At 39.6% G+C, this 26,299-nt stretch overlaps 2 protein-coding genes across 13 annotated transcripts in view; one reads left to right on the top strand and one right to left on the bottom strand.

Annotated features, from left to right (window-relative positions):
* The window catches only part of EIF4G3 (eukaryotic translation initiation factor 4 gamma 3), a 382,761-nt gene that overhangs the window by 73,570 nt on the left and 282,892 nt on the right, over nt 1-26,299 (top strand). For all 12 annotated transcript variants that reach the window (XM_075551768.1, XM_075551838.1, XM_075551777.1 and 9 more), the window contains exon 2: nt 24,779-24,854. In XM_075551768.1, the coding sequence (XP_075407883.1) occupies nt 24,779-24,854 (76 nt within the window). The remainder of the gene's footprint in view (nt 1-24,778; nt 24,855-26,299) is intronic.
* On the bottom strand, nt 3,105-3,419 carry LOC142433670 (BBSome-interacting protein 1-like). Its single transcript, XM_075538439.1, has one exon. The coding sequence runs from the start codon at nt 3,417-3,419 to the stop codon at nt 3,195-3,197; it is 225 nt and encodes a 74-aa protein (XP_075394554.1). The 3' UTR covers nt 3,105-3,194.

The following is a 26,299-nucleotide window of genomic DNA, read 5'->3' as shown; positions in this document are numbered from 1 at the left end:
TGTTCTTAGCCTGTGGGTTGCAACCCCATGGGGGTCGAACGACCCTTTCAGAGGGCCAACCTAATTCATAACAGTAGCAGAATTACAGTTAAGAAGTAGCATTGAAAATAAATTTTTGGTTGGGAGTCACCACAACGTGAGGGACTGTATTAAAGGGTTGTGGTATTAGGAAGGCGGAGAAACACTGCTCTGGGACAAAGTAGAAGTGCCTCATCAGGTTTATGGAAACCGGCTGCCAGATCTTGTTCACCTAGAGTAGATGGCAAATTCAAACCTTTTGGTTAGCAGGCAAGCACTTAACCAGTGTGCCTCCAGGCCTCCATTTATTGAACACCCACCATCTCTTCTTTATGTGGTTGTTAGATGCCATTGAGTTGGTTCCATCGCATAGGAGCCCAGTGTACCTGGTTGGCTTTGCTCCATCGTCACAGTTGTTGCTGTTTCAGCTTGTTGTTGCAGTTTCTGTGTCCGTCTTTGGCATTGAGCGACTTGTTTTACTTCTCTTCTTTTCTAACTATACCAAACAGGAGGTCCTTGAGAAGGCCCCAGTTTACTCTGCTTTGAGGGAACCTAGTGGCACTGTCACATAAGCATTGGACTGCTCTTGATTTGGCCTCTGGTTGAAACCCATCTCCTGTTTCTTGGGTGAAAGATAAGGCTATGTTTTACCGACCTTTACCACCTGTAATTCAGGATAGCCTATGCAGGGTCACTATGACTTAGACTTGATGATGGCAGTGGGTTTGGGGTTGGTCTACTTTGAGGAGGTAGCTCTTTATCAGTTATATTTTGAATGCTTCCAACTTGAGGGGCTCATCTTTTGTACCCTGTCAATGTTCTGCCTGTTATTTATGAGGTTTCAGAACTACACTGCCACAACTTTCTTTCTAGTCTGAGTATGGAAACACTACTGAAACCTGTTCTATCAAGGATGCCCTGGTTGATGTTTGAAATACCAGTGGCATAGCTTCCAGCACCACAGTGACCGACAAGCCACTACAGTGTGACAAACTGACAGATGAGTGGCAGTGTTTCATGTTAGAGCATCGGAAATACGTATGAATGGAGGAGGACGAAGAGACTCAAGTTGGGAAAGCTTACTTAGGCAGTCTTGTGATAGAGGGTAAAAAGAAAAGATGGAGATTTGAATGGTGGAGTGTGGCCATGCCATCTGAATGGGGGACGGTTAGAGTGACTTTCAGGAAAATTGCTGGGAGTGGCACGCATAGAAAGGAAATAGAATGGATTTGGAGGCTAAAAGTGTATATTATTGATTAGTTGCTCCACTAATTAATGACTGACCTGCTGTTTTGTTAAGATAGAGATGGTATAGATCCATTTTAGCCCACAGCGTTCTCCATCTTCCCTTAAATTGTTACTAGGTCGATTTTCGACTCATAATTACCCCATATGACAGAGTAGAACTATCCCATAAGTTTCCTAGGCTATAATTTTTTTTTTTAGGTTTCATTTATTTATTTACTTAGTCTTTTGCTGTTTCTGCTTTGATCTACTTTTAAAAAAATCTTTCTTAAAGTAGACATTCTGTGTTATAAATCCCTCTGAAGATTGCCCTCACTGTATTCTCGAAGTTTGGGATGCTGTGCCTTCGTTTTCATTTGACTCTTAGGTTTGTTCTTACCTTTCTTCGGCTGTACCTTTCACAGAAGCAGATCACCGTGTCTTTTTCCTGTGGGGCCATCAACCTTTCAGCTAGCAGCCACCTGCCGATTCTCTTTTCATTTTTAATGTACTGGAATTTAATTATACATACTGACTTTTGGTAGACTCCTATATATCCCTGAGCAGGAATCATCATAAGAATATAGCTGGTGCAAAACTGAGAATTGAATACTTGGAGTGTCTGTTTTACTACATACAAGTGTACACTGTTGGGTGGGGGTGTGGGAGGAAGCTGCCCTGGATGGTATCAATGTTTCTATGCCTGATTAGTAGCCAGAAGGTTCAAGATTTGAACCCACCCACCCATAGGTGCCTGAAGCCTAGGAAATTGCTTTGGAGCCACCTTTCTCTGATACACACACAGTGGGTAGCCTGGAGTTGGAATCGCCTCGTTGGCTATTAACAGTAACAAGTGGTGATTATTTATGAAGTTGCAACAATCAGAATTATTTTGAAAATCCCTTTTAAAGGATTCATGTCAGTAATCAACCACACTGGCAGTTTTTCTTCTAGGTTGCTGTTTCTGCTCAGAATGTAGAGTAACTCTCCCCCCTCCCCCCACCCCTTGAGGCCAGCACATATATCAAATGTGTATTTGACCTTAGAGTTACACTTAGGACCTTGTGAACCCCAAGACATTACTTAGACTCTTCAAGTAGGAGTTGGCTCTTTTCACGTTTCTCTGCACCTCTCCTCCCTTCTGTTCTTCCCATGACATAGTTGAATTTGTGTCAGTGAAATACAATAATGATTAGACGCTGAACCTACATAGCTCTGTACCCACATACATACACATTGTATTTTATTTATATATGGTAAGCTAGCTAACTCCATTTTAATGCCATGAATTCTAGAAGAAATATTTCTCTATTATGTAAACAGGAGTTACTTCAATTTGAATTAAAAAGTAATTTGTCACTTTACCCCACTTTTTTCTTCTTCCAGTTAAGTTGAATGGTAGCTTTTAGGATGGAATGGTCTAATTGAGGCCAAGCCTACTTTCAGATATCAAAATAGACACTTGATATTTATATAAGTCAAAAGTATGTTTCTGCTAGCATTTATCTTCATTATGCTTGTGATACTTTTTTCTTTTCCTTTCTTTTTTATTAATCATTTTATTGGGGCCTCTTACAAATCTTATAACAACCCATCATTCATTTGTATTAATAAGCACACTCGTATATATGTTGGCATCAACATTTCTAAAACATTTTCTTTCTACTTGAGCCCTTCGTATCAGTTCCTCTCCCCCCACCCCATGAATCCTTGATCAATTATATATCATTGTTGTTATTTCGTGTCGTACACTGTCCATTGTCTCTCTTAACCCACATTTCTGTGATTTGTCCCCCTGGGGGTTGGGCTATATATTCAACCTGTTGATAAATACTTTTTTTTTTTGCAGTATCTATATGAGTATTACTAGTTTTATTAATACATTTCTATTAGTATAAGATGTGGATTTTCTTTCTGGTTATTATGAAACAGGCCGGGGTGTGGTGGAAGTACTAGGTCATCGTTCGGTGGGTTATTTGCTGCTTTTCCTTTTCTGCCAATTCTTGTTGGTGAACTGTATCCTGGGCGACCTGCTGCATTTTCTCCAGTTTTTCCAGAGTCAGAGACTTTAAGGGTAAGAGTTTAGGATTACATAGCACCGTTGGGGTCGTGTCTTCCACAGACAGCTGCCCTTGTTTTGGAAGCACTTTCCGGAACATTGACTTCATTTCTGCCATATCTTAATTGTAAACTTTTTCCTTTATTCGCCACCAGAGTTGATAAGGGAGCCCTCCCCCCAACCCCCGAGGGGCGGGAAACACACTTCGATAAATACTTTTTAATTTAATTTAACAATTAAAAAATTCATGATAAAATTTATATGTAGATCATAAAATCTCCTCTGCACTATCTTCATTTGCTGAGTTGCCTTTCTCAGAGGCTTCAGTGGTTGTCAGTTTCTTTTGCGTTCTTCCAGAGATGTTTTGCAGAGTTAGCCACCAAATGCGAGACCCCAAGCAAGGAGCCTTGGTGGCCTAGTGTTTGCACATTGGGCCTTAACTGTTTGGTCAGCAGTTGGAAACCACAAGCCGGACTGCTGAAGAAAGAGGAGAAAACCCATACAGGCAGTTTTACCCAGTTACAAAGGTCTCTCTCAGTCAGAATTGACTGCATGGAATGAGTTTATTTGTTCTAGGCACCAAACACTTAAACATTGTTCCTAGTCTTTAGAAAACAACAGGAACATGTTTTAATGAGAATTAGATCCTTTCTCAGGATAAAATTGTAATTCTAGATTTATGATTTTAAAAGTACACAATCTAGTGCAAGAAGAGTTTCAGCATTTCCATTATATGATTAATTGTTGAGGCCTATTATGCATTCCCAGAGCTCTGCTGCTCTGCTGCTAATGAATATGTTAGCTGGTCATACCTTCCCATGGCTCCACTGGAGAAAGACAGGACAAGATCTTCCTTCATAATGATGACGGTCAAAGAAATGTGGGGTATCTCTCACATGTGGGTCTCTTATTAGTTGACGTTGACTTAACTGTACTTAGCAAGGTCATACTTTAGGAGTTATCTGCAACTTTACTGTTCTTTATAGTTGATTAAGTAATGTATTACATCTGAAGCATCTGGACTGCCTAAGTAAGCATTTTCCTAAGACCTTTATGTATATTAGTGTAACTGGATGGAAATTAGAACTCCTAATTGACTCAGAGCACCAAGCCTAGAGGAAGGTCAGCTCGTCGCCCAACTTGGAGATACATTGGTCTAGAATAGCTCTTCTCACCCTGTGAGCCCTGACCCCTTTGGGGGTCCAATGACCCTTTCACAGGGGTTGTCTGATTCATCACAGTAGCAAAATTACAGTTATGACATAGCAATGAAAATAATTTTATGGTTGGGGGGGTCACCACAACATGAGGAACTGTATTAAAGGGTCGCGGCATTAGGAAGGTTGAGAACCACTAGTCTAGAACCTTCATGCAAACATTGCTGGATTCTGAAGTAGATAAAGGAACATTGGAGGAATATAGGAATAGCTTTCATGAAATAAATGTTCGTGATGTGGTGGTGGTATTTGATTTGAAGCACTGTGTTTTAGAATTTTATATATCCATAACTGTTATGGTATATTAGAATCAAATAGAAGTTAATTTTTATTAAAATAGGTCTGATCTTTTATGCTAAGGCTTGGCATTATAAGTTCAGTCTTATAAAAGCTGTCTTAGCAATCAGTATTTAAATACTCTTGATGGAGTTCTGTGCATTTCGCACTAGTTACTGAATACATGTCAGATAACAAATGAGTTTGTTTGATTTAATTTTCATTAACGTACAGCAGAAGATAATTGGTATGTTTTGTATTGTTTCTAGTAATTCTTTCCTCCGCCTTTTTGTTCTTTTTTAGTTTTCAGTTAGGACCTTTCTGATCTTATCACTCAAATTTATTTTATAAAGTGACATTTTATTTGCTTGATATTTTTAAGAAGACTCTTTAAATTTAACACGAGACACTGACTATATAGTGATTAGATTATTCTGGAATTTGTAGACAAACGTTGTCTTGACTGGCCATTCTATAGAAGACCATGCAATTTGTAGAATCTGCTAAAAATGTACTTGATAGTGCTTTGTTATAGCCTGCCTTTCTTTCATAGTCTTACATTGAAAAGAAATCTTGCCAATCATTTTCCCTTAAGAAAATAAACATCTTTCTGGGAGTTGGTTGTGTCTATAACGAGAGAGGAAAGCATTGCCTGTATTTACTTCCATACTTCAAAATCTCCAAATAAAATGCTGACTTCATGTGGGCCTCTATCCCCTGAAATTATGTTTGAGTTATGATAGTTTGAAGGATTTTTTTGTCAGGACATTTTATTTGAATATTGAGTTATACTCACTAAACCAGACCTACTGCCATCAGTAGGAGCGGCTGGTAGTGGATTTGAACCACCAACTCTGCAGTTAACTGTCCCATACTTACCTGAGAGCACCACTGGGACTTCCTTGGAACCATTACAAGTGATGGAAAACTTTGTGTTGGTGCTATTTTAACTCAGTGCTAAAGATAACAGCTCACTGTTTTACTTCCTGATTGAAATCCATGGTCTGTCAAGTATAGTGCTATTCCACTAGAGGCTTTGAAAGTCAGGTGAGATAGAATGCTTTGTCAACTCTTACTGGCTGTGAATTTGCAAGTAGTTGGAGTGGTAAAAAATGCTTCCTGCATGCTTTGATATTATTTCTGATTACAGAGGAAGAAAGATTTGATAATCTGAGTGGTGATGACAGGTGTCTTATGTTGCCATTGGTATTTATTTGATAATGTTTCTTCAAGGAGAAAAATTAAAACTGGTCAGTAAATTTTAAGTGGTAGAGGAGACCTTTGTGGATAAGTTTTGCCAATAATGATTTATTTCATTTGTTTCTTTCTTAATAGCTGCCGTGTTGAAGCAAGTCTTTTCAGTAATCCAAACCTGGCATGAGACAATTGGCCGGATTTATTTGGCTGACAACACTTACTATTCAGATATAATATCTTGTCACGCTTTGCTATAAACTGCTATGACCTGAGATAGATGTTGTTATTACTCCACGTATCCGATAAGATGCTCACCTTAGAGATCTACTAAATCAGAATGACTAGCAATTTTATAGCAGAGTGAGATTCTTTCAGGAGGTGAATTCATATATGTATGAAAGTTTACTACCCAAAGTGGTAAAGATCAGTACTTTTCAGAATGTTGTCAGCTAAAGAACAGAGCATTCTTTGCAGAAAGTGTTGTTTTCTGGAACTTACTATATATGTGTTAGATGCTACCACATTTTTCAGTTGAACTCTTCTTAGCTTCAAGGAATGAGCTAGGGACACTCTTAGTGCTATTAGGCAATTGCGCGGCGCAAGTAAGAAATATGTTTAACAACTGAAGTGTATAACAACCTACTTAAATTGATGCTAGCTTCAGTAATAAATACTATTTAGTAGTGTACTAAAATTGCTATTCCTATACCATTCCATTCCATCACCTCTATGTAGTTGTCATAAATGGCATCTTTATACAGTATGTACCCATTAGTATAACTTCATAATTGTATGTATTTGTATTTTGGAATCATGTAGGAGAAAACTACTAAATGTAATACGAAAAATACATCAAACTGACCCCTGTGTGTGTTCATGACATTACCTTCATTCGAGAGCTTTCCTTCCACCACACACCTTTAACGTGTCCTTAGAGGCAGGTCAGGTTACCAGGACTCTTTGTTTTTGCTTATCTGAGATTGCTTTACTTTTGCCCTCATTTTTGAAAGGCATTAGTTTTGAATTTAGAATTCTTGATTTATTACTTCTTTTCTTTAAACATTTTAAACATCATTTCCCTGCCCTCTGGACTCTAAGGTTTTTGAAAGGCCATTACCCGTAATTGTATTGAAGGTCTTTTGTATGTGAAAATTTGCCTCTTTCTTGCTGCTATAGGATTTTTTCTTAATTGGCAGAAGGAGTAAGTTGGGCTAAGCTGCCAAATTACTTTTTTTTCTTTTGCCAAAGTACTTCTTAATTCAAATTTAATTATTATATATAACCTATAAAAGCAACTTTTCTCTCAGAATTGATAGTATTGAAATTAGTAGATTATTCTGATTTGGAAGTATATGGCTAAAATCTTGGAGTCCCTATCAGTCTCTGACTGGTATGCTTGTTCTTTTTCATGATATCGAGTTCTCTTCCATGTTTTCCTCCTATCCTATCTAGGACCTTACAATGTGATCCCTTTGAGCTCTTGGTAGTGGTAGCTCAGATCATCTTATGCTTGCGTAGATAGACTGAAGCTTACGTGACCCAGTAATCTATTGGACTTATTGCTTCCATAAACATGATGCTGTTGAAAACTCTCACGAAACTCTTGGTTTGGTTTTCCCTTACATCTTAGGAGTTAATTATCTATGTCATTTGTACCATTTTGCTCCCTGGTGATTAGTACCAGTCACCTCCTGCAGTCTTTCTTTGCTTGTCACTCTTTCTTGCCATTTTGAACTTTGAGTCAACATTAGAGTGAGGCTGCAGTCCTTTAGACAGCTCTCAGACTTCTCAAAAGAGACACTGAGGGCCTCGCCAGCAAAGTGTGTGCTATTTATTGCGGAGCTAGAGATTTCCCTCCCCCTTGAGGATGTAAACTTTGGTCTACTTGTATTGTTACTGCTTTAGTGATCAGCACACCAGGATTGGAACAGGAAGAGCAATAGGAAAGAAAGATTTTCCTACTGTTTAAAAGTCATCTGTTTTGTTTTTTTGTGCTTGTAGTACTGCATCTCTTTGCTTTTTAAAGTTTGTATAAAGTTTAAGTTACAGGTTTCTAATTGCTTTCTTTGTTATCTTCCTAGAAGTCTTTTGTGTTTGATCTTTGGAGAAACTGACTATTTGTTCATTTTAGGGATAGAGTTCTATGAGTTCGAAAATTGCTTTGAATTCATAATTTAACCACAATAAGGAAATTGATCGGTTGCTTCATGTAAATATATATATTTTTCTATTCTGCCCCATAATAGACAAACTCTCCTTCAATCCTTGTCTTTTCCAGAATGGTGTGTAAACAGACACAGTCTTTGTGAGTCTAGCTTCACTTACTCACTCACTCACTCACTCACTCACTCACTCACTCACATAATAAGCATTTGTGATTCATTCGTGTCATTATATTTATTAGTACACAATTTAAAAAATGTTTAGTATTTGATATGGATGTGGACTATGTTGGGTGTCTCCACCCACCAGCTCACAGTATGTGGGTTGTATCTAGGCATAAAGAATAAAACAGCTGTTTAACATTTGTTTATAGGTTTTTATGTGAATGTATGTTTTTATTTCTCTTGAGCACATACCTAGGAGCAGAATTACTGGATCGAATGTTAAGTATACATTTAACTTAATAGGAAACTACAAAAATCTTTCCAGTGGCTGTGCCATTTTGTATTCTGCCAACAGTGCATGAGAATTTATACGTTTCAGGTCACATTAGAAGGCCTTGCTATTATCAGGTTTTTAATTTTTTTTTTGGTTCTGCTCTTTATTGTGATTTGGGTGAAGGTTTACAAAGCAAATTGGTTTTCTGCTCAACAGTTTGTATCTATTTTGATTTGTCATTGATTGTAATCCCTGTAAAGTAACCGAATTCTTCCATTTCCTCCCTGTGTTTACTGTTTCCATCTGGCCTTTCCTTCCTTTTGAGATTTATCCTTGGGCAAATGCTGCCCTTTTCATCTTGAACCATTGGTTAGTTCTTGTTTTTTTTAAATCATTTTATTAGGGCCTCATACAACTCATCACAGTCCATATGCACATCAAGGGGCCAGCTACGCAGGGTGGAGCTCACCTACCTTGGTGTGGCGCAGGCATAAATGCCCTAGGCTAAGGGGAGTGATCTAGAGGTTAGCAGTACTGTGTCAGAGACCAAGAACGAGACAAAGAGGAGGGAAAAAAAGTTAAAAAGCAAGCCCCCAGAGCCTGGGAGGGGGTGAGAGGGGGGGAAAGGGGAGATACAGTGTAGAGATGGAAACATACAACAATGTAGCTGAGTCAGGATCCCTGCCTGTGGAGCTGCAAGGATTTAGTCCTTACCGCTTGTGCCTGTGTTGGGAAAAAGCCCCTGCACAGCCCTCCAAGACCAGGGGAGGGGAGGAAACAGAGGAGATGGAAACAAGATCAGCAATGTGGCTGAACCTCATCCCTGCCCTTGGAGCTGCTAGAGTCCTGTCCTTGCCCTGAGGCGGGTGGTGGCAAACTGAGGCTGTGTTGAGACCAAGTCGCCCTACAGGCTCCAAATGGTCCCTGCTCTGGCAGAGACAGTGGCGGGGCCAAGGTCAAGCCCCAGCCGCCTCCACTGAGGTAAGCCAAAAGCCCCAGCCCCTCAGAACCCTGTGGGTCTGTGCCTACTTATCTTTATGATGCTCCTCCTGTGTTCCAGCAGTGTTGAATTTCCCTCTAAGCAACTCTCCTGTGCTGGATTCTGCAGAGTCCTTCTGGTATGTGTTATTCCTTCACCACCTTCCTGGAAGTCCAGCCATTGATTAGTTCTAAGAGTACATTTCTTTCTTTCTTTTTTTTTTTATGTGACTCCAGTTTATTTGGTTTCACCAGGACTATATTTTCTTTTTTTTTTTTTTAACAATTTATTGGGGCTCATACAATTCTTATCACAGTTCATACATATACATACATCAATTGTATAAAGCACATCTGTACAGTCTTTGCCCTAATCATTTTTTTCTCTTCTTTTCTTTTTTTTTACATTTTATTAGGGACTCCTACAACTCTTATCGCAATCCATACATATACATACATCAATTGTGTAAAGCACATCCATACATTCCCTGCCCCAATCATTCTCAAGGCATTTGCTCTCCACTTAAGCCCCTTGCATCAGGTCCTCTTTTTTTTTTCCCCTCCTTCCCCTTTCACCCCTCCCTCATGTGCCCTTGGTAATTTATACATCGTTATTTTGTCATATCTTGCCCTATCCGGAGTCTCCCTTCCCCCCTTCTCTGCTGTCCCTCTCCCAGGGAAGAGGTCATATGTGGATCCTTGTAATCAGTTCCCCCTTTCCAACCCACTCACCCTCCACTCTCCCAGCATCATCCCTCACACCCTTCGTCCTGAAGGTATCATCCACCCTGGATTCCCTGTACCTCCAGCCCTCATATGTACCAGTGTACAGCCTCTGTCCTATCCAGGCCTGCAAGGTAGAATGCGGATCATGGTAGTTGGGGGGAGGAAGCATCCAGGATCTGGGGGAAAGCTGTGTTCTTCATCGGTACTACCTCGCACCCTAATTAACCCATCTCCTCTCCTAAACCCCTCTATGAGGGGATCTCCATTGGCCGACACTTGGGCCTTGGGTCTCCACTCTGCACTTCCCCCTTCATTTAATATGGTAAATATATACATCTATACATATACACATATACATATACACATACATACACACACACACATATATATATATTTTTTTTTTTTTGCATGATGCCTTATACCTGGTACCTTGGCACCTCGTGATCGCACTGGCCAGTGTGCTTCTTCCATGTGGGCTTTTTTGCTTCTGAGCTAGATGGCCGCTTGTTCACCTTCAAGCCTTTAAGACCCCAGACACTATCTCTTTTGATAGCCGGGCACCATCAGCTTTCTTCACCACATTTGCTTATGTACCCATTTGTCTTCAGCGATCCTATCATGGAGGTGTGCAGTCAATGATATGATTTTTTGTTCTTTGATGCCTGGTAACTGATCCCTTCGGGACCACTCGATCACACAGGCTGGTGTGTTCTTCCATGTGGACTTTGTTGCTTCTGAGCTAGATGGCCGCTTGTTTATCTTCAAGCCTTTAAGACCCCAGTCACTATCTCTTTTGATAGCCGGGCACCATCAGCTTTCTTCACCATATTTACTTGTTCACCCACTTTGGCTCCAGCCGTTGTGTCGGGAGAGTGAGCATCATAGATTTCCAATTTAATAAAAGAAGGTATTCATGCATTGAGGGAGTGTTTGAGTAGAGGCCCAAGGTCCTTCCGCCACCTTAATACTTAACCTATAAATATAGACACATCGATCTACTTCCCCATCCTCCTATATATATTTGCATGTACATGTCTTTGTCTAGACCTCCATAAATGCCCTTTGACTCCTAGCTCTTTCCTCCATCTCCCTTGACTTTCCTCCTGCCCTACTACCATGATTCGTCGCCACCTGGGCTAGAGTTACCTCTTCTCTAAGCAACCTTACCCTTGATCATTTCCCACCAGGCCTGCCACTCCCCCTTCTCTACCATTTGGGGTCCCATGCTTTTCCCTTGTCCCTGGGTTTGTTAACACCACTTCCTTACCCCCCCTACCCCACCACCCCTAGTCCCCCCGGAACTGTCGGTCCTGTTGTTTTTCCTCCAGATAGTTCATCCAGCCTGTCCTATTCAGACAGACCTGTGGAGACACTAACATGCACGAAAACAAGACAGAGGAAAACAAAGCAACAGTATGCAACCAGACAACAAAACAACAAAAACAAACCACTGACAAAGAACAGAACAAAGCAGTTCACAAGAGAAAAGCTTGTAGTTAGTTCAGGGGATCGTTTGCTGACCCTTAGGAGTGTTTTCCAGTCCAGTCTGTTGGGGTACCACGCCTTGGCCCCAAAGTCCACTTTCAACATTCCCTGGGGAACTTGCCACTCCATTCCCTTGCTGTTCTGCTGCACTCCCCCACTGCTTTGCCTCGGTGTGGTGAGATCAGGTCAGGTGCAATTCCCACACTGTGTCTCCGGTGCTGTCCCCTGTAGCGCCCTTAGTCACTGAGGGGCATCATTTCTCATAGTGGGGCCAGCCATGTATTGTTCTCTCTGTGGACTGGCTGCTCTACTCAGGAACATCATCCTCACGCCCTGGTGGGCCAGGCTGTGCTCCACTCTCTCCTCCTGCCCCTTCATCTTCTCCCGTGTGCTCTGATCAGATATGTTCATCTCCTGGAGCTGCAGAGTCAATGTCGTCCTTTGGAACAAATTCTTTTCGGGGGAGGGGCAGGAATCCACTTAATTTATGGTGCTGGGGCCAGCCTCCCAGACCTCTCCACTGGTTCCCTACCTAAGAGTACATTTCTTTTTGGAATTATTGTTTATAGACGTATCTATTGTGTGTCTGCAAGTTGAGCTAACATGGGTGGATTTGGTTCTAGGCTTGAAGGTTGTTTAAGAGCTACTTTCAGGGGACCCGCTAATTCTGGAGTTCCTACAAAGAAAACAAGCAAAATAAAAAACAATAACGAAATAAAATAAAAACCTCGATTGAAAATAAAGCAGAAAATAGAACAAATTTAAAATGGACCAAAAGAGAACAAATGATGTGTTAGATTTTAACCTGACAACTTCTGTATTAGTCCACTTTCCAATGCACTCTGATTGCAAGCCTAGGTCCCATTACTGGTTCATGGTCAGAAGGGATTCACTAGAGGCTTAATCGTGGGAGGACCCTGAGATGCATTTTTGGTTTTTACACCATCAATCCTGTCTCGGATTTTATTATTTTTAGTCCTTGCATTACTCAGGTTGGTGTGCTTCTGTGTGAATCCGTTGGCACTTAACTTACCTGGTTGCTTATTTTAACATAAGCCTTTAAGATCCCAGATGCTATTCTTTATGATAGCTGGGTGTGGTCGTTACATAATTTGGTGTAAATTTGGGATTTGAGAAGATTGAGAGTGAAGGGGTTGAGTCTAGTCTGTCAGTCTGGTAATAGCCAATGAGGCCTCTGTGGGCATGACCTCCTGAGGATTCTGGGAAACCCTGAATTTTTTTCCTCCTCGTAAGTGGGAGACACTCTGCTCACTCCCCGAGAGCGGTACTACCCTGATACACCCCGGGCCCTGGTAACTGGGGGAGCCAGCCAACAGTGAGATGCTTCTACCACCACTGGATCCCCAAGACGTTGCACCCACTGGCCTGTGATCTTCCTGTATTGGGGTCTTTGCATGTGTTTCGTGAGTCTGAAGAGGAGTTTATAGATTGATATCGGACATGGGTAATATCAGACTTATGGATTCGATCTGGACTAGGCTGGGATGTTTCTCAATACTCAATTGCTCTTGTATATAAAGCTTTTATACACATGAGTGTAAATGGATTTGTTTCTCTAGTTTACACACTTGGCACCTTCTATTTTATTTGATACACTTTGCTATAGCACTTCTGTCCTCAGTGAGCTCTTCATGAGGGCAGCTATCAAGTGAAGCCATATCACAGAATTAATTGGTCTTAGATGAGAGCTATGATTGTTTGCGCTCAAAGTCCATTTATCTGTCTATGATTTATATATGTCCCTCGTCCACTTTAGAGACATTATAATTTTATTGGTTATTTATGGTTGTGTTCTACATTTTTCTTTTTATCTTTTACCTTCCATTGTGATCTCTTTCAGAATGATCAGTAGTAGTATTCAAGCATTATCTAGTTGGGTTTTTTTATCATTTTATTGGGGGCTCATACAACTCTTAGCATAATCCATCAGTCTCTTGTGTCAAGCCCATTTGTACATATGTTGTCAGCATCATTTTCAAAACATTTTCTTTCTACTTGAGCCTTTCATATCAGCTTCTCATTTTTTTCCTGTCCCTCCCTCATGAGTCCTTTATAATTTATAAATTGTTATTTTTCATGTCCAACACTGACCGATGTCTCCCTTCTCTCACTTTTCTGTTATCCGTCTCCCTCGGAGGGGTTATATGTACATCGTTGCAATTGGTTCCCACTTGCTCTCCTACTCTCTCCTTACCCTCCTAGTATGGCAACTCATTATTAGTTCTGAGGAGTTTTATCTGTCGTGGATTCCCTATGTTGTGACCTCATATCTGTACCAGTGTACATGCTCTGGTCCAGTCAAATTTGTAAAGTAGAATTGAGGTCATGAGAGTGGGGTGGGGGTGGGGGACGGAGGAAAGCATTAAAGAACTAGAGGAAAGTTGTATGTTTCGTCGGTGCTATACTGGTCTCTTCCTTGTGACCCTTCTGTGAGGGGATGTCCAATTGTCTCCATATCATTCACATCGATATGGCTTCTTGTTCAGGGTGTTTGATGCTTGATACCTGATCCAGTTGACACCTCATGATCACACAGGCTGGTGTGCTTTTACCATGTGGGCTGTGTTGCTTTTCAGCTAGATGGCCTTGTTTATGTAAAAACCCTTAAGAGCCCAGATAGCCTGACACCATCAGTTTTAATCACCACTTTTGCTTATTTACCCATTTTGTTTTCAGCGATTATGTTGGAAAGGTGAGCATCACAGAATTCCAGGATGTTAGAATAAAGTGTTCTTTCGTTGAGGTAGTATTTGAGTAGAGACCCAATGTCCATCCACTACCTTCATACGTAACGTATAAATATATTTACATAGATCTAGTTCCCTATAATTATATAAAATATATTTACATATGTACTTGCTTGTATTTAGACCTCTATAAATGCCCTTTGCCTCCTAGTTCTTTCCTCTATTTCCTTTCACTTTCCTCTTGTTTCACTATCATGTTCGGCCTTCAATCGGGTTTCAGTAATTCCTCCTGGTTACATTGCCCTTGATCAAGCTCCACCAGGCATCCTATGCCCTCCTTGCCATGGATTTAGGTCACTTGTTCCCTTGTTCCTGTGTTTAACACCCTCTTCCTTTCCCTTGCCACTCCCTCACCTGTTTCCCCCCAGGAACTGTGGTCCTTTTGTTTTCTCCTCTGGATTGTTTATCCTGCCTACCTTATCTATATAGACATGCCAGACAATAATCACAAAAACAAGACAAAGCAAAGGAAAACAACAAAAGAGGACAAAAAACATTATCTAGTTCTTCTGGTTCTTCCAGTTCTCTAGTTTCTAGTCTTGGAGGGCCGCTTAACCTTTTGACTAATCATTTCTATGCATCTGTGATTTTCTTCACTCTTCTTTTTTCCGTACAGGAAGAGATCAATAGTTACACCTTATATGTTGCTTTCAGACTTTTACAATATTATCTTTGAGCTTTAAAAAAATAACAAAACCTAAGTACCATTGAGTTCATCCAACAGACAGTGTAGAATTGCTTCATAGGGTGTCCCAGGTCCCCATAAGTCTTAATGGGAGTAGGCTGCCTCATGTTTCTTCACAGTGGCTGGTGGTTCCAAACCGCCCTACTTAATTAGCCCGCTAGACTACCTAGAGCTCCTTCCCTTTGCCGTTAGACCTTAGTATCACCTCCGATGTAGTCCTACGCCCTAGACCCAGTGATTGACTCATTTCCGAAGATATTTGACTAATACTAGGAAGTTTTCAGAACTTTTCCCTGGTATTCCGCTATATTCATGGATATACTTACAGCTGATATGTAGAGCTCTGTTAAACCTATATAGTGTGTGGTTATAGGTCATTTCACCTTCTCACTCCTATTTAGCGTCTCTTTCTTGTGTGTATTTACCCAGATTATTATTTTTGACTAGTACAAATGTTTCTTTAACAAAAAAATTAATGTGAAAAGTGTCCACAGCCTTATTCTTACAATTTAGTAAAAGGCCCTTTGGAGATGGGATGTGTGGAAGCAATTGATAGCTCTGCTGAAGATGACCATGACTTATTCCTAGACTTCTCATTGAGTATGCTATTCTCTCATATTGCCACCACTCCCATATTGTTTTGTTGTCCACCCATGGCCATCTTCACACATTCCTCTATCACAAGATTGAAAAAGGGAACAAATGTGTGTTGTGTCCCTGGGGCATGCTGCCACCATTTAATTTCAGTGCTAACTTGTCCACATATTTATTATGCCTGCTGCTTAGACTGTTTAGTATGTCCTTGGAACACCTATGCGGAGACTGTTACTGTTACTGCTGCTGAAAGATTTCGTATGTAGTAGTACGAACTTTTGCTGTTCTTAAATTCATGTGTACTTCTCGGTGTCTTTGCTTTGTTAATTTTGGCTGACCTCCCCTTAATTGTGTATGTTCAGTATTGAGTATTATATGTATGTGTGTGTGTGTGTGTGTGTAAGCTATCTTAATTAGTGATAATTTTAAGGTGTACTGATATCTCATCATGGTTTTAATTTACACTCTCCAATGACTAATAATACTCAAGATCCTTTCATGTTCTTGTTTGCCATCTGTGTATCTTTAATGAAGTGTCATTTGTTTAAAACTTTAGTCCATTAAAGAAAATTATGGTACCCCCTGCCTCCTTATTTTTGATTTTTGAGAGTTCTGAATATGTCTTTTCTGAAATAGAGGATTTCACATATATTTTCTCCTGGTCTTTATCTTGTCTTTTAATATTTTGTAGCTGTTGACTTTTACAGAATAAATTTCAATTTTTGTGAAATTCACTTGGTTAATCTCTTTCTTTTATGGATCATGTGTTTGATGCTATAACTAAGAGTTTTGTACCTAATCCAAAGTTAGGAGTATCTAAAAGTTTTATTATTTCACATTTTATGGTAGATACACAATCTACTTTGAATTAATTTTTATATAAGGGTTGATGTTTAATTGGAGTGGTTCATTAGTTCACTGTTTTACATATTGGTGCCCAATTCTTAGAGCACCATTTGTTGAAATGACTTGTATTACCAATGAATTTCCTTTCTATTTTTGTCAAAAATCAATTGACCCCATTTGTGTGGATCTGCGTGTAGACCATCTATTCTGTTTCATTGATCCATTTGTAGTTTTAATATTGCCATGATAATCTTGATTTTCAAGTGTGAGTTTTGTGGCTTAGTTATTTCTTTTTATATCCCTTTTTCTTTTTCAAAACTAGAAATGTCATGTTTCTTTTTATTTGCAGTAAAACATGATTATTAAGTTTTTATGTGCACTTCTCATTTTGCTAAAATGTTAGAAGTTTGAAATAGTGTCACCTTCAACATCTAGATTCTCCAAGATTTTTGGCTTCCTCAAATTTTACCAAGACAGGGTGCCCGTAAGCCTTCACAACCCCTTAGAGAAATATAAGAGGTCCTTAAAACTTCCTGGAAAAAATGGATTTAAAAGATGATGAAGTTTTCCCACAAAGTTTTTCGAAGCCTCCTTGTACTGGTTTGATTCTTTTAACTCATAGGGTAACATACTTTCATTTGAACACCTTTTGAATTTTCGAAGTTCTTTTATCTTATCTTTATCCTCATATGAAATGACTTGAATGTACAACTTTTCCAAAATCATAAAAAAGATAAAAGTTAAGATTGAATATTAATTTCACTTAGTTTTATTATATATACATTTGCATATGATATAATTTTGAACATTGAGTCATCTTTTTAAAAGCTGAGTTTTATGCATTTCTGCTGAATTTTCTATGTTTTTGTTGACTGGCTATGTGTGAATGACTGGCTCATTCAATTCTTCTTCAAGGATGTGCCCAACTGTTATTCTCAGTACATAAGTTCAGAGAAGTAGCTAGTATGTCTAATTGTTTTGCTATTTTGCTATTTAATTTCACTCACAGTGAAATTTCCTTAAGTGGGAGGAAAGCTTTAGGGGATAAAGTGGTGTGTTACTTTATTCCTTTACCATGTGTTTCATCTTTGAAAATCTTTATGTGGTAGTAAACACTTAAATGATATTTGTCTATCTTAGAGCTTAAAAGTTGAGAATATTTGAATCTAGATTTAGATTTGTGTGCATTATAATTTTTTATTTGCACTAGTGTATATTTTTATCTTATTGAAAACTATTAACAGCCTTTAATCAGTAGCAATTCTCTTTAGCAATTTTGGCTTTGTGATTTTTTTTTTAACATTCTAGGCAAGGGTATATTTCTGCGTAGCATGTTATATGCTGGCTTTGCAAGATAGATGTGGAATTTCAATATGTATTAAACTGTATTCTGAGTTAGTGGAAACCAGGAGTACAAGGGCTTATCTGGCGTAGTTCATTGAGACTAATGTGTTCAGACTTGTTGAAAACCCAATGTAAGGGGTCCCTGGTATTCACATTTAAATGCTGATTTCCAGAGACTTTTAGACTCTAGAGGCAAAGTCTAATAGCATAGAAGGTAGATGGAGTCTTGCAATTCTGCAAGCTAAAGAGCTGGGGGTGGTGGTGTTTATTCTAGTAAATTTGGCACAAATTCTGGAAATATGAATTTGCTTAAGTGATACTGCCTCAGCCTTCATTTGGAGGGTGTTAGGTAAAGTATAGAAAATAACCACTATTAGTTTTCAAACACTAGAAAGATCTGAACTCCTAAAGGGGATAAGGGAATTTGGACCTGAATTAACCGAATATAAAGTAAATAGAAACAAAGATAAAAAGTAGCTGGTTTTATTTTCTGTCTACCAGTAGTTGCAAAGAGACCTTGTAGTATAATGGGTTATACATTGGGTTGCTGACTGCAAGATCAGGAGTTCGAACTCCCCAGCTCCTCCATGGGAGAAAGATGAGACTTTCTGCTCTTAGGAAGATTTATCGTCTCCATTATGCACAGGGGTGGCTCTATGTACTCTGTCCTACAGGGTTGCTATGAGCTGGAATAGACTTAATAGCAGTGAGTTGAGCTGCAGGTGATACAAGATTAACAGAGCAGTGAATAAAACTTTTTTCTTAGAACCCTTATCTTTTATTCCTTTCTTTTTAACACATTCAGTTAGAAACATTATAAGTTAAAATAGGAGTAATTATTTCTGTGCACAGGAAGCGACTGAAGTATTTACCTCTGCGATTCATATGTTGCCTTTAGTAGAGTCATTCAGTGTTCTGCTTGGTGCAGCCTATTATATGCCTGCGGTCTAAGTTTGATACCGCCACAATCGAATCCACTCCTGCCCCATCTTTCAGAATAGCATGTACTAATTTTTCAGGCAGCCCTAGTAGTATATTACAGTGGTTACCTGTTGGGCAATGATCTGAATTGGCAGCCGTTCAAAACCACAGGAGCTCTGCAGGATAAAGACTGGTCTTCCAGTCCCATTAACAGTTACAATCTTGGGAACCCACAGAGGGTTGCTATGAGTTGGCATTGACTTGATGGCAGTGAGTTTTGCTTTTGGAGTTTGGATCTGATGAATATAGTCTTTTGGGTCTGAGATGGCTTCTTTCTTTGTTGTCATCTAGGTAAGAAGAAATGAGTTGAGGATGCTTTGCTATTATCAGTTGAAGGTTCCATTCTGGAAGTTATTGATCTACAGTCTCTAGTAGTACAGCTCATAAACATTATCTTTACAAAGCTTTCTTTCCTCAGCCTAAAAAGACTAGACAAAAGTAAGGGTTTTTTGGTTGTTGTTTTTTTAAGAAAATTCACTCATTTACAATTCAGTCGTTACTCATATCCACAAATATGTGCAGCCACACTCATTTAAAACCCTTTCAAGATCTCAGTCACAAATCCATCTTGTCCAGTCACAGTGCCAGGAGAAAGATGAGGCTCTCTGCTCTCGTAAGGATTTACAATCTAAAAACTGCCATGGGGTATTTCTACCCTGACCTGCACATTTGCTATTGGTGCAGATGGGCAGTCTCAAACTTCAGGCAACCTTAGACTGCTGAGAATGCACACCATCCATTCTATCTAGAGTATTGCATTCAGCAGTGATTGAGCCAGGCTCACGAGACACTTATACAGTGTTGACAAACTGAAAGCCATTATTGCTATTAATAGAAGGCAAACATTAAACAATAACAGACTTCTAAAGAGGTGAAATATTTATTCTTCCCCAAATAACTCATGTCCATTTTTAAGTTGCTGGGTGTAGTATGAGTTGGAGGGTGCCAGCCCCCCACCACTAATCATGGGTTCAGTAAGCACAATTATATGGTGGAGATGTATAAATATTATATTGAAGTCATCCACAGTATGAGAGAGAGAGTCAAATAATGGAGTCAGACACAATTCATGGTAGCATGCTCACCTCCTGGATGGCCATGACCTTACCAGCCAGGTCCATGCACAGTGTGGGCCCAGGGGAGGTGGGGTGGAGACCAGGCATGAGGCTGGAGGATCTGCTTATTGCTAACTGAGCATTATCTCTTTTAGGGGGTGCGTAATTGCAGGTCACACGTCCAAGTGTATAGTCATTCGCAAGCAGCTAAGTTTGGCATATGTTTGGGGGAGACAGCTTGGGAGAAATCCCACAGCTGGGCAGGTTCACATCACATGCTGTGTTGATAGTATTGTAGTCTTTGGCTACAACATTGCTACCTGTGACTTTGCTCTGCCACTGGGCCTTGCTTGGCTTTATGCCATTGGAGAGTTCTCTGCTTGGAAATCCTAAGCCTCTGATGCTGGGCCTTTCTAAGCTGCTGTCAGCTGCTGTCATATACCAGGGCCTTCAGGGCTCTCTTGTGGCATACTGTCCCAGGGGAGGAACCTTGTAACCCCTGCACGAGGCACGCTTGCGCCTCTTGCTCTACACACAAGCAAAATGTTTACCGAGCCTGAAGACAATACCACCTTACCAGCGAGCCTTCTGCATGAAGGCCCAAAGTGCTTTGCTCTGCAACTCAGCTCATCGCTATCTTCAGCTGGCCTCCTGGCTCCCACTGCTGCACTGCTGCCAGTGTTTCTCACTGCTGCACTGTTTCGCACCATCTGCATTGTTAGAGCGCTTGCGTCTTGGTCTAAAGAGTTCTCCATGCACGGGCCTCTGCTCCTTGATCTCTAAAGGCTCACTCTGCTCTAGACTTTTCTTGATGATCATGTGGTCCCCTTCACTCAACATCTCTGGAATTGGCCCTTATATACGGAAACCCCTTTGTCAGTTTCAAGGCCTGGCTCTCTCACCAGGACAAGGACCTGACTAATTACCTCAGTAGGCCATATGGGTCACTGCATTTGCATAGTCCCAGCTAATTCTTTTGTGGGAGTAAATGAGACTGCAGTTAGAAAGATCAAATAAAGTGGACTGATTGTACTATACCTGATAGCTTTTTATTTTTACTTCCTTATTCTCCATCCCCTCCACAATGACTTAAACAACCACTTGTCTATGTTCTGTATAGAATTGTCTATTACAGATTTTTCATAAAAATTAAAATAGATGATTTGTGATCTGTTATGAATTGTTTCTTTGAATTAGGTGTTTTCCAGATTTATCCATTTTAACCATATGTCAAAATGTGTTTTATTTTTATTGCCAAGTAACATTCTCCATATACCGCCTCCGATTTATCCATTCATTCATCGATGGATATTTGGGTTGTTTTTACCTTCTGACCATTATGTGTATTGCTGTTGTAAACATTCATGTAGAAGTTTTTATATAAGCATGATTTTATTTTTGTTGAGTATGTTTGGTGCCATCAAATGAGTTCAGACTCAAAGTGATCCCAACTGAAGGAGAACTTCTGGGGGGTGGGGGGTGGGGGAGGAGGTAGGTAAGGCTGTAGCTTTCACAGGAGCAGCTTGCCAAGTCGTTCTTCCATGGAGCCTCTGGATGGGTTCAAGCCACCTTTCGGCTCGCAGCCAAGGGATTAACCTTTGCACCACATGGACTCAATCTTGGGGTCTATGTCTATGTAACAGTAGGAGTACTGCATTGTATAGTAACTCTAAGGAAGCCTGCTGGTGCCGTGGGCTACGCATTGGGTTGTAATCACAGGGCCAGTGATTCTAAGCCACCAGCTGCTGTGGAGAAAGATGAAGCTGTCTGCTATCAAGAGTTGTGCCTGGGATACACTATGGGGCAACTCTATTGTGTCCTTGAGGCTCTCTGAGCGGAAATGGACTCACTGCCAGTGGTAAATCTATGTTTAACTGAAGAACTTGCCTGGCTTTTTCTAGAGTTGCTGCACCATTTTAGCTTCCCACCAGCAGTGTATGAGGTTCTAATTTCTTCAAGTCCTTAGTTTTCTCAGCGCCATCTTACTGTGTGAAGTGAATGGTATCTCACTGTAGTTTCAGCCTGCATTTCCCTGATGGCTAATGATGCTTGAGTATTGTTTTGTGACTTTATGAACCACTTGCTTGTCTAACGTTTTTTATTTAGATTATTTGTGTATGTATTGAATTGTGAGAATTCTGTATTCTAGGTGCAAGTATCTTATAGTTGCACCTATTCTATTATGTGGAATTGTTTGCTTTTTTTGTAATATATGTTGTTGTGAAGATGGCAGGCTGCCCTGTGCACAAAAGAACAAAGCACCTTTTGGTTCTCTTCCAGCTCAGTGACTGGTTGTGCAGACTTTTGGGATCCATAGGGTTTTCATTGGCTCTTTTTTTTTTTTTTTTAAGTAGATTGGTCTGTCTTGCTACTTGGAGCATAGAAATTATTTATTTTATTTAAAAAAAATAATTTTATTGATATACAATTCATCACAATCCATAGAAATTGTTTATTTGAATGACATGCAGATTGGCTGTTATTTTGTTGTTGTTGTTCGTGTCAATGAATGTCCAAAAAATGCCTCTAGTATTGAATTTGCATTACAAATAAATCTTAGCACATGTTGCATTTGTATTGAATAGCAAGAATTGATTCCTCTTCAGTGACTCATTTACTACACCGTTGCTTAGATTTATAGCCAGCCTTTATATTTACCTATCCTGACTTGCATATTCAGTTTTCTTTTGATAGGTCTGTGTTTTTCTTTTAAGTAATTTTCCCCCAAAGCCATAAAATCTGTTAAGACACACTTGTTATTAGGTGCTATTTAGAGTGCTCTTCGAATGCAACTTGACCCCATGGGCTATTCTGGGCCCTGATCTGTAGGGGAGACAATCTAGATCTCCGTGTCTGTCTGCTGTGCTCACTTGCAGGTTGAAACCACCAGGCTTTTACCGCGAGGGTCCCTTGTTGGTAATTTACTGAGAGAGAAATGAAATGAAATTAAAATGAACATTCTTTATCTGTGACCAGTGAGAAAGAATGTTACTTGGCATATTACCCAAATATGAGGGGACTTCAAAAAGTTTATGTAAAATGGAATTAAAAGATAATAGAATTTTGCCATGAACTTTTGAAAGTCCTCTCATACATGATTGTGTCTGTAGAAATGTCATAATTATGCTAATTTTGTTATCTAGAAATTAACTTGGATGAAAATGAGGAGTTTTAACCTCTTTATAAGGGAGTATGATGGAGTGGTGCTGCTTATGGAGCGTAGCACTGATCGTTCGTCTGAGAGTTTAGGCCCCATAGGATCAGCGCTAGCTGGAGAAAGCACTGCCCAGGCAAGAGTGACCTTGTAATTTTCACCTGTCATGTGACCAGACTGCTGAAATACAATTCAAAGAGTTTTATTCCATCTTTTCTGTTCTGAAATGAATTGACCAGTTATATGAAAAGTTTTTGTCTTGAAACATAAGGAGCTCATGTTTTCTTTATTGTAAATATATATATATATATATAAAATCTAGTTGCTGGGATGAAGCAGTTCCTTCCTTTTATTAGCCACTGTAGCCTTGTCAGTTCTCAATGCGGCATTTAAAATGAATTCTTTGTGTGCAGGAGATAGAGGTCGCACATTTAACCAGTGCCTCAGGCTGCTTATTTAAGTCTAGAGACCAGTACTGTTTTATTAAATTTTAATAGAATGTAATTTAATTTAAAATGTATTAAATTTAAATAGGTGTAAGTAATTAAGAGATAAAAGTTTTTGTTGTCACTCTTTTCCCACCTGAGTAAATTCTTGCTAGGCGGAAGTAATTGTAGTGATTCCTTCAGACTTCTGCAACCTTTGGTCATTTGTATAATTATTATTTATGGCTGTTAAAACTTTGTCTTCCAAGCTGTGAGCTTTAATTAGAGAAGGATGTATTAATGCTGAGGTATTAAATAACTTGTTAGGAGGTCAAAATGTGTCATTTTGGCTTTACTATGTTTGTAGATTTAAATTATGTAAGTAATTTATTCCCATTAAAAAAAGTACATAATACAGTTAAATAATTCCACCTTCCAGAGATGATTGCTATTTATCTTTTGGAGACAATCTTTGGTCATTCTTAAGGAGACCTAGAGAGCTCAATCAAGCATTTTCTATTACACAATATCACCTTACCAGGAAGGATTGCTTATAGTGTTCAGTTCTGAAGCTGAATAAAATGATTGTCTTTTGACAGAATACCATGCCAATTTGAGGAAATATTTTAAACTAAATAATGCTCGAGAGTCTGTTTGAAAAGGGGACAATTGGTAGATGGATAATGGGGGCAGGAGCAGCTAAAATAGAAAACAAGGCAATAATTGTCTTTCTATTTCTGTGTAGTTAGCAGAACAGAGTGGGTCTTTGTCAGCAATTTCACGTTGATGAATTGGACTTATCTTTCTGATGAATATCCTATTTATACCTACTGTGTTGTTCTTTTTCTCTAGAATTAAAGGTGGTGGGTTCTTGTCACGGGCCCTGAGTTTGGAGACTTGGATCATTTTATTTGTTTTGCATTCCCATGGAACGTTTATCACAGGGAATTGGCTTTGGAGAGAGTGATTTGATCATATTAAGAAATTTGAAATAATCTATTTTCCAGAGTCCATAGAGATCTAAGTGTATAATTCCATGGGTGGGATGAAAATGCCTGGGACAGTGACAATTTAATGGTGGCAATTTTCGCTTACTTTGAAAGCAATCCATTTTTGAGTTCTTTATCCTTAACTCGCTCTTCCAGAATTCCTAGAGGACCCGTGCAGCAGCCTCTGGAGGATCGAATCTTTACTCCAACTGTCTCTGCAGTGTACAGCACGGTGAGTGGCAGGCACATACATGCTTGTTTGTTGTTTGTGATGTTATGTAATTGTTTTCACACATGGGCGCTTATGAGCAGTGCTTGACGGACACATGCTAGATTTTTGATGAAAGGATCACTAAAATTGTGAATGGAATGCATCAAATTAAGAATAGACATCCACCCCCACCCCCCATCATCAATCTAAGAAGTTGGAGATAAAAGAGACAGTATTTTGAGATAGATTGGTCTGTACAGTCATTATCCTGTTGTTTACATAAAGATTACCCTCCTGCTTGGTCTTTAAGACATTGAGTTTTATATATAGTTATTTCAACATAACTTTCCTTCTTTTGGCCCTACACTGTAACATTTTCCTCTTTTACTTTTAAATGTATCAGTCGCATTTAATAGACATTTAAACAATGTTGATTTTCCAGTTGCTCTCAGGGAGATGTCAGCTCCTTTGGGTATGCAGTACCTTTCCCAAGGGCCATCCGGATGATCAGCTGTGCATTGTTAGGGTTAGTACGCCTCACTCCACAGGCTCCCTCTCGACTTCAGCCGGCACATCTGACAAGACAGGCATCCTCTTCAGTGCCATTGAGACGCTTCTGTCTCACAGTGACCCTGTCGATTGGATAGAACTACCCCAGTGGGTTACTGAGGCTGTAAATCTTTACGGGAGCAGACATCCTCCTCTTTGTTTTGAAGGGCAGCTGATAGGTGTGAATCACAGGCATTTCAGTTAGCAGCTCCTTAATTTAGCTACTGGCTATATTATAGCCATCACCAGGGATCCTTATATAGCTATTGCTTAGTCTCTGGGTGATGATGCATCTGTGCTTGGCTCAGACGCACCTGGAGCTGAGTTTATTTTTGTTTATACTTCACTTACTTAGTTTGTTAGTCTCTCCCCTTGTCCCCCCATTGCATGCACATACAGAAAGTGGAAAACTTAGAAAAGAGAACATTGATTGTAATATGAAATTGATACTGAATTCTTTTTTATATGGAATGATTAATGCAAGTTCATAAGGGAAGAAAAACTGAAAAGTTTGAAGATCAGGGTGATACCAATAAGCAAATTTCGGTGATCTTGCAGTAAGTCTAAGTGCATTGATTTTATGGGGTTGGGGTTCAAACATATCTTTTTAAATATAATAGTTCAATATACGATTGAATTCCAAGGAATATAAAGAAATAATCTAGTGAGGGAGGCGAGCAAATAAATAATTGTGATCTAAAGTAATATGATGAAGCAGTGGTTCTTATTCTTTGGCTCATGAGTCACTTTTAGAATTGAAAACAGTTGCATGCTTTTTCCTCAACAAAAGAGTACAAACTAGGTTTTTGCATATAAATTCAGCCTCACCAAAGCCCCTTAAGCCACCCACAGACCCCAGGTTAAGAACCTTTCATTTGAGAATTTGTTGCTCTTTGGGGAAAAGAAGATTGCCAGAG

The sequence above is a fragment of the Tenrec ecaudatus genome, chromosome 1 (genome assembly GCF_050624435.1).
Source record: "Tenrec ecaudatus isolate mTenEca1 chromosome 1, mTenEca1.hap1, whole genome shotgun sequence".
Lineage (NCBI taxonomy): Eukaryota > Metazoa > Chordata > Mammalia > Afrosoricida > Tenrecidae > Tenrec > Tenrec ecaudatus.
The sequence above is the reverse complement of the archived record's forward strand: the minus strand, read 5'-3'. Positions and strand labels throughout refer to the sequence as shown.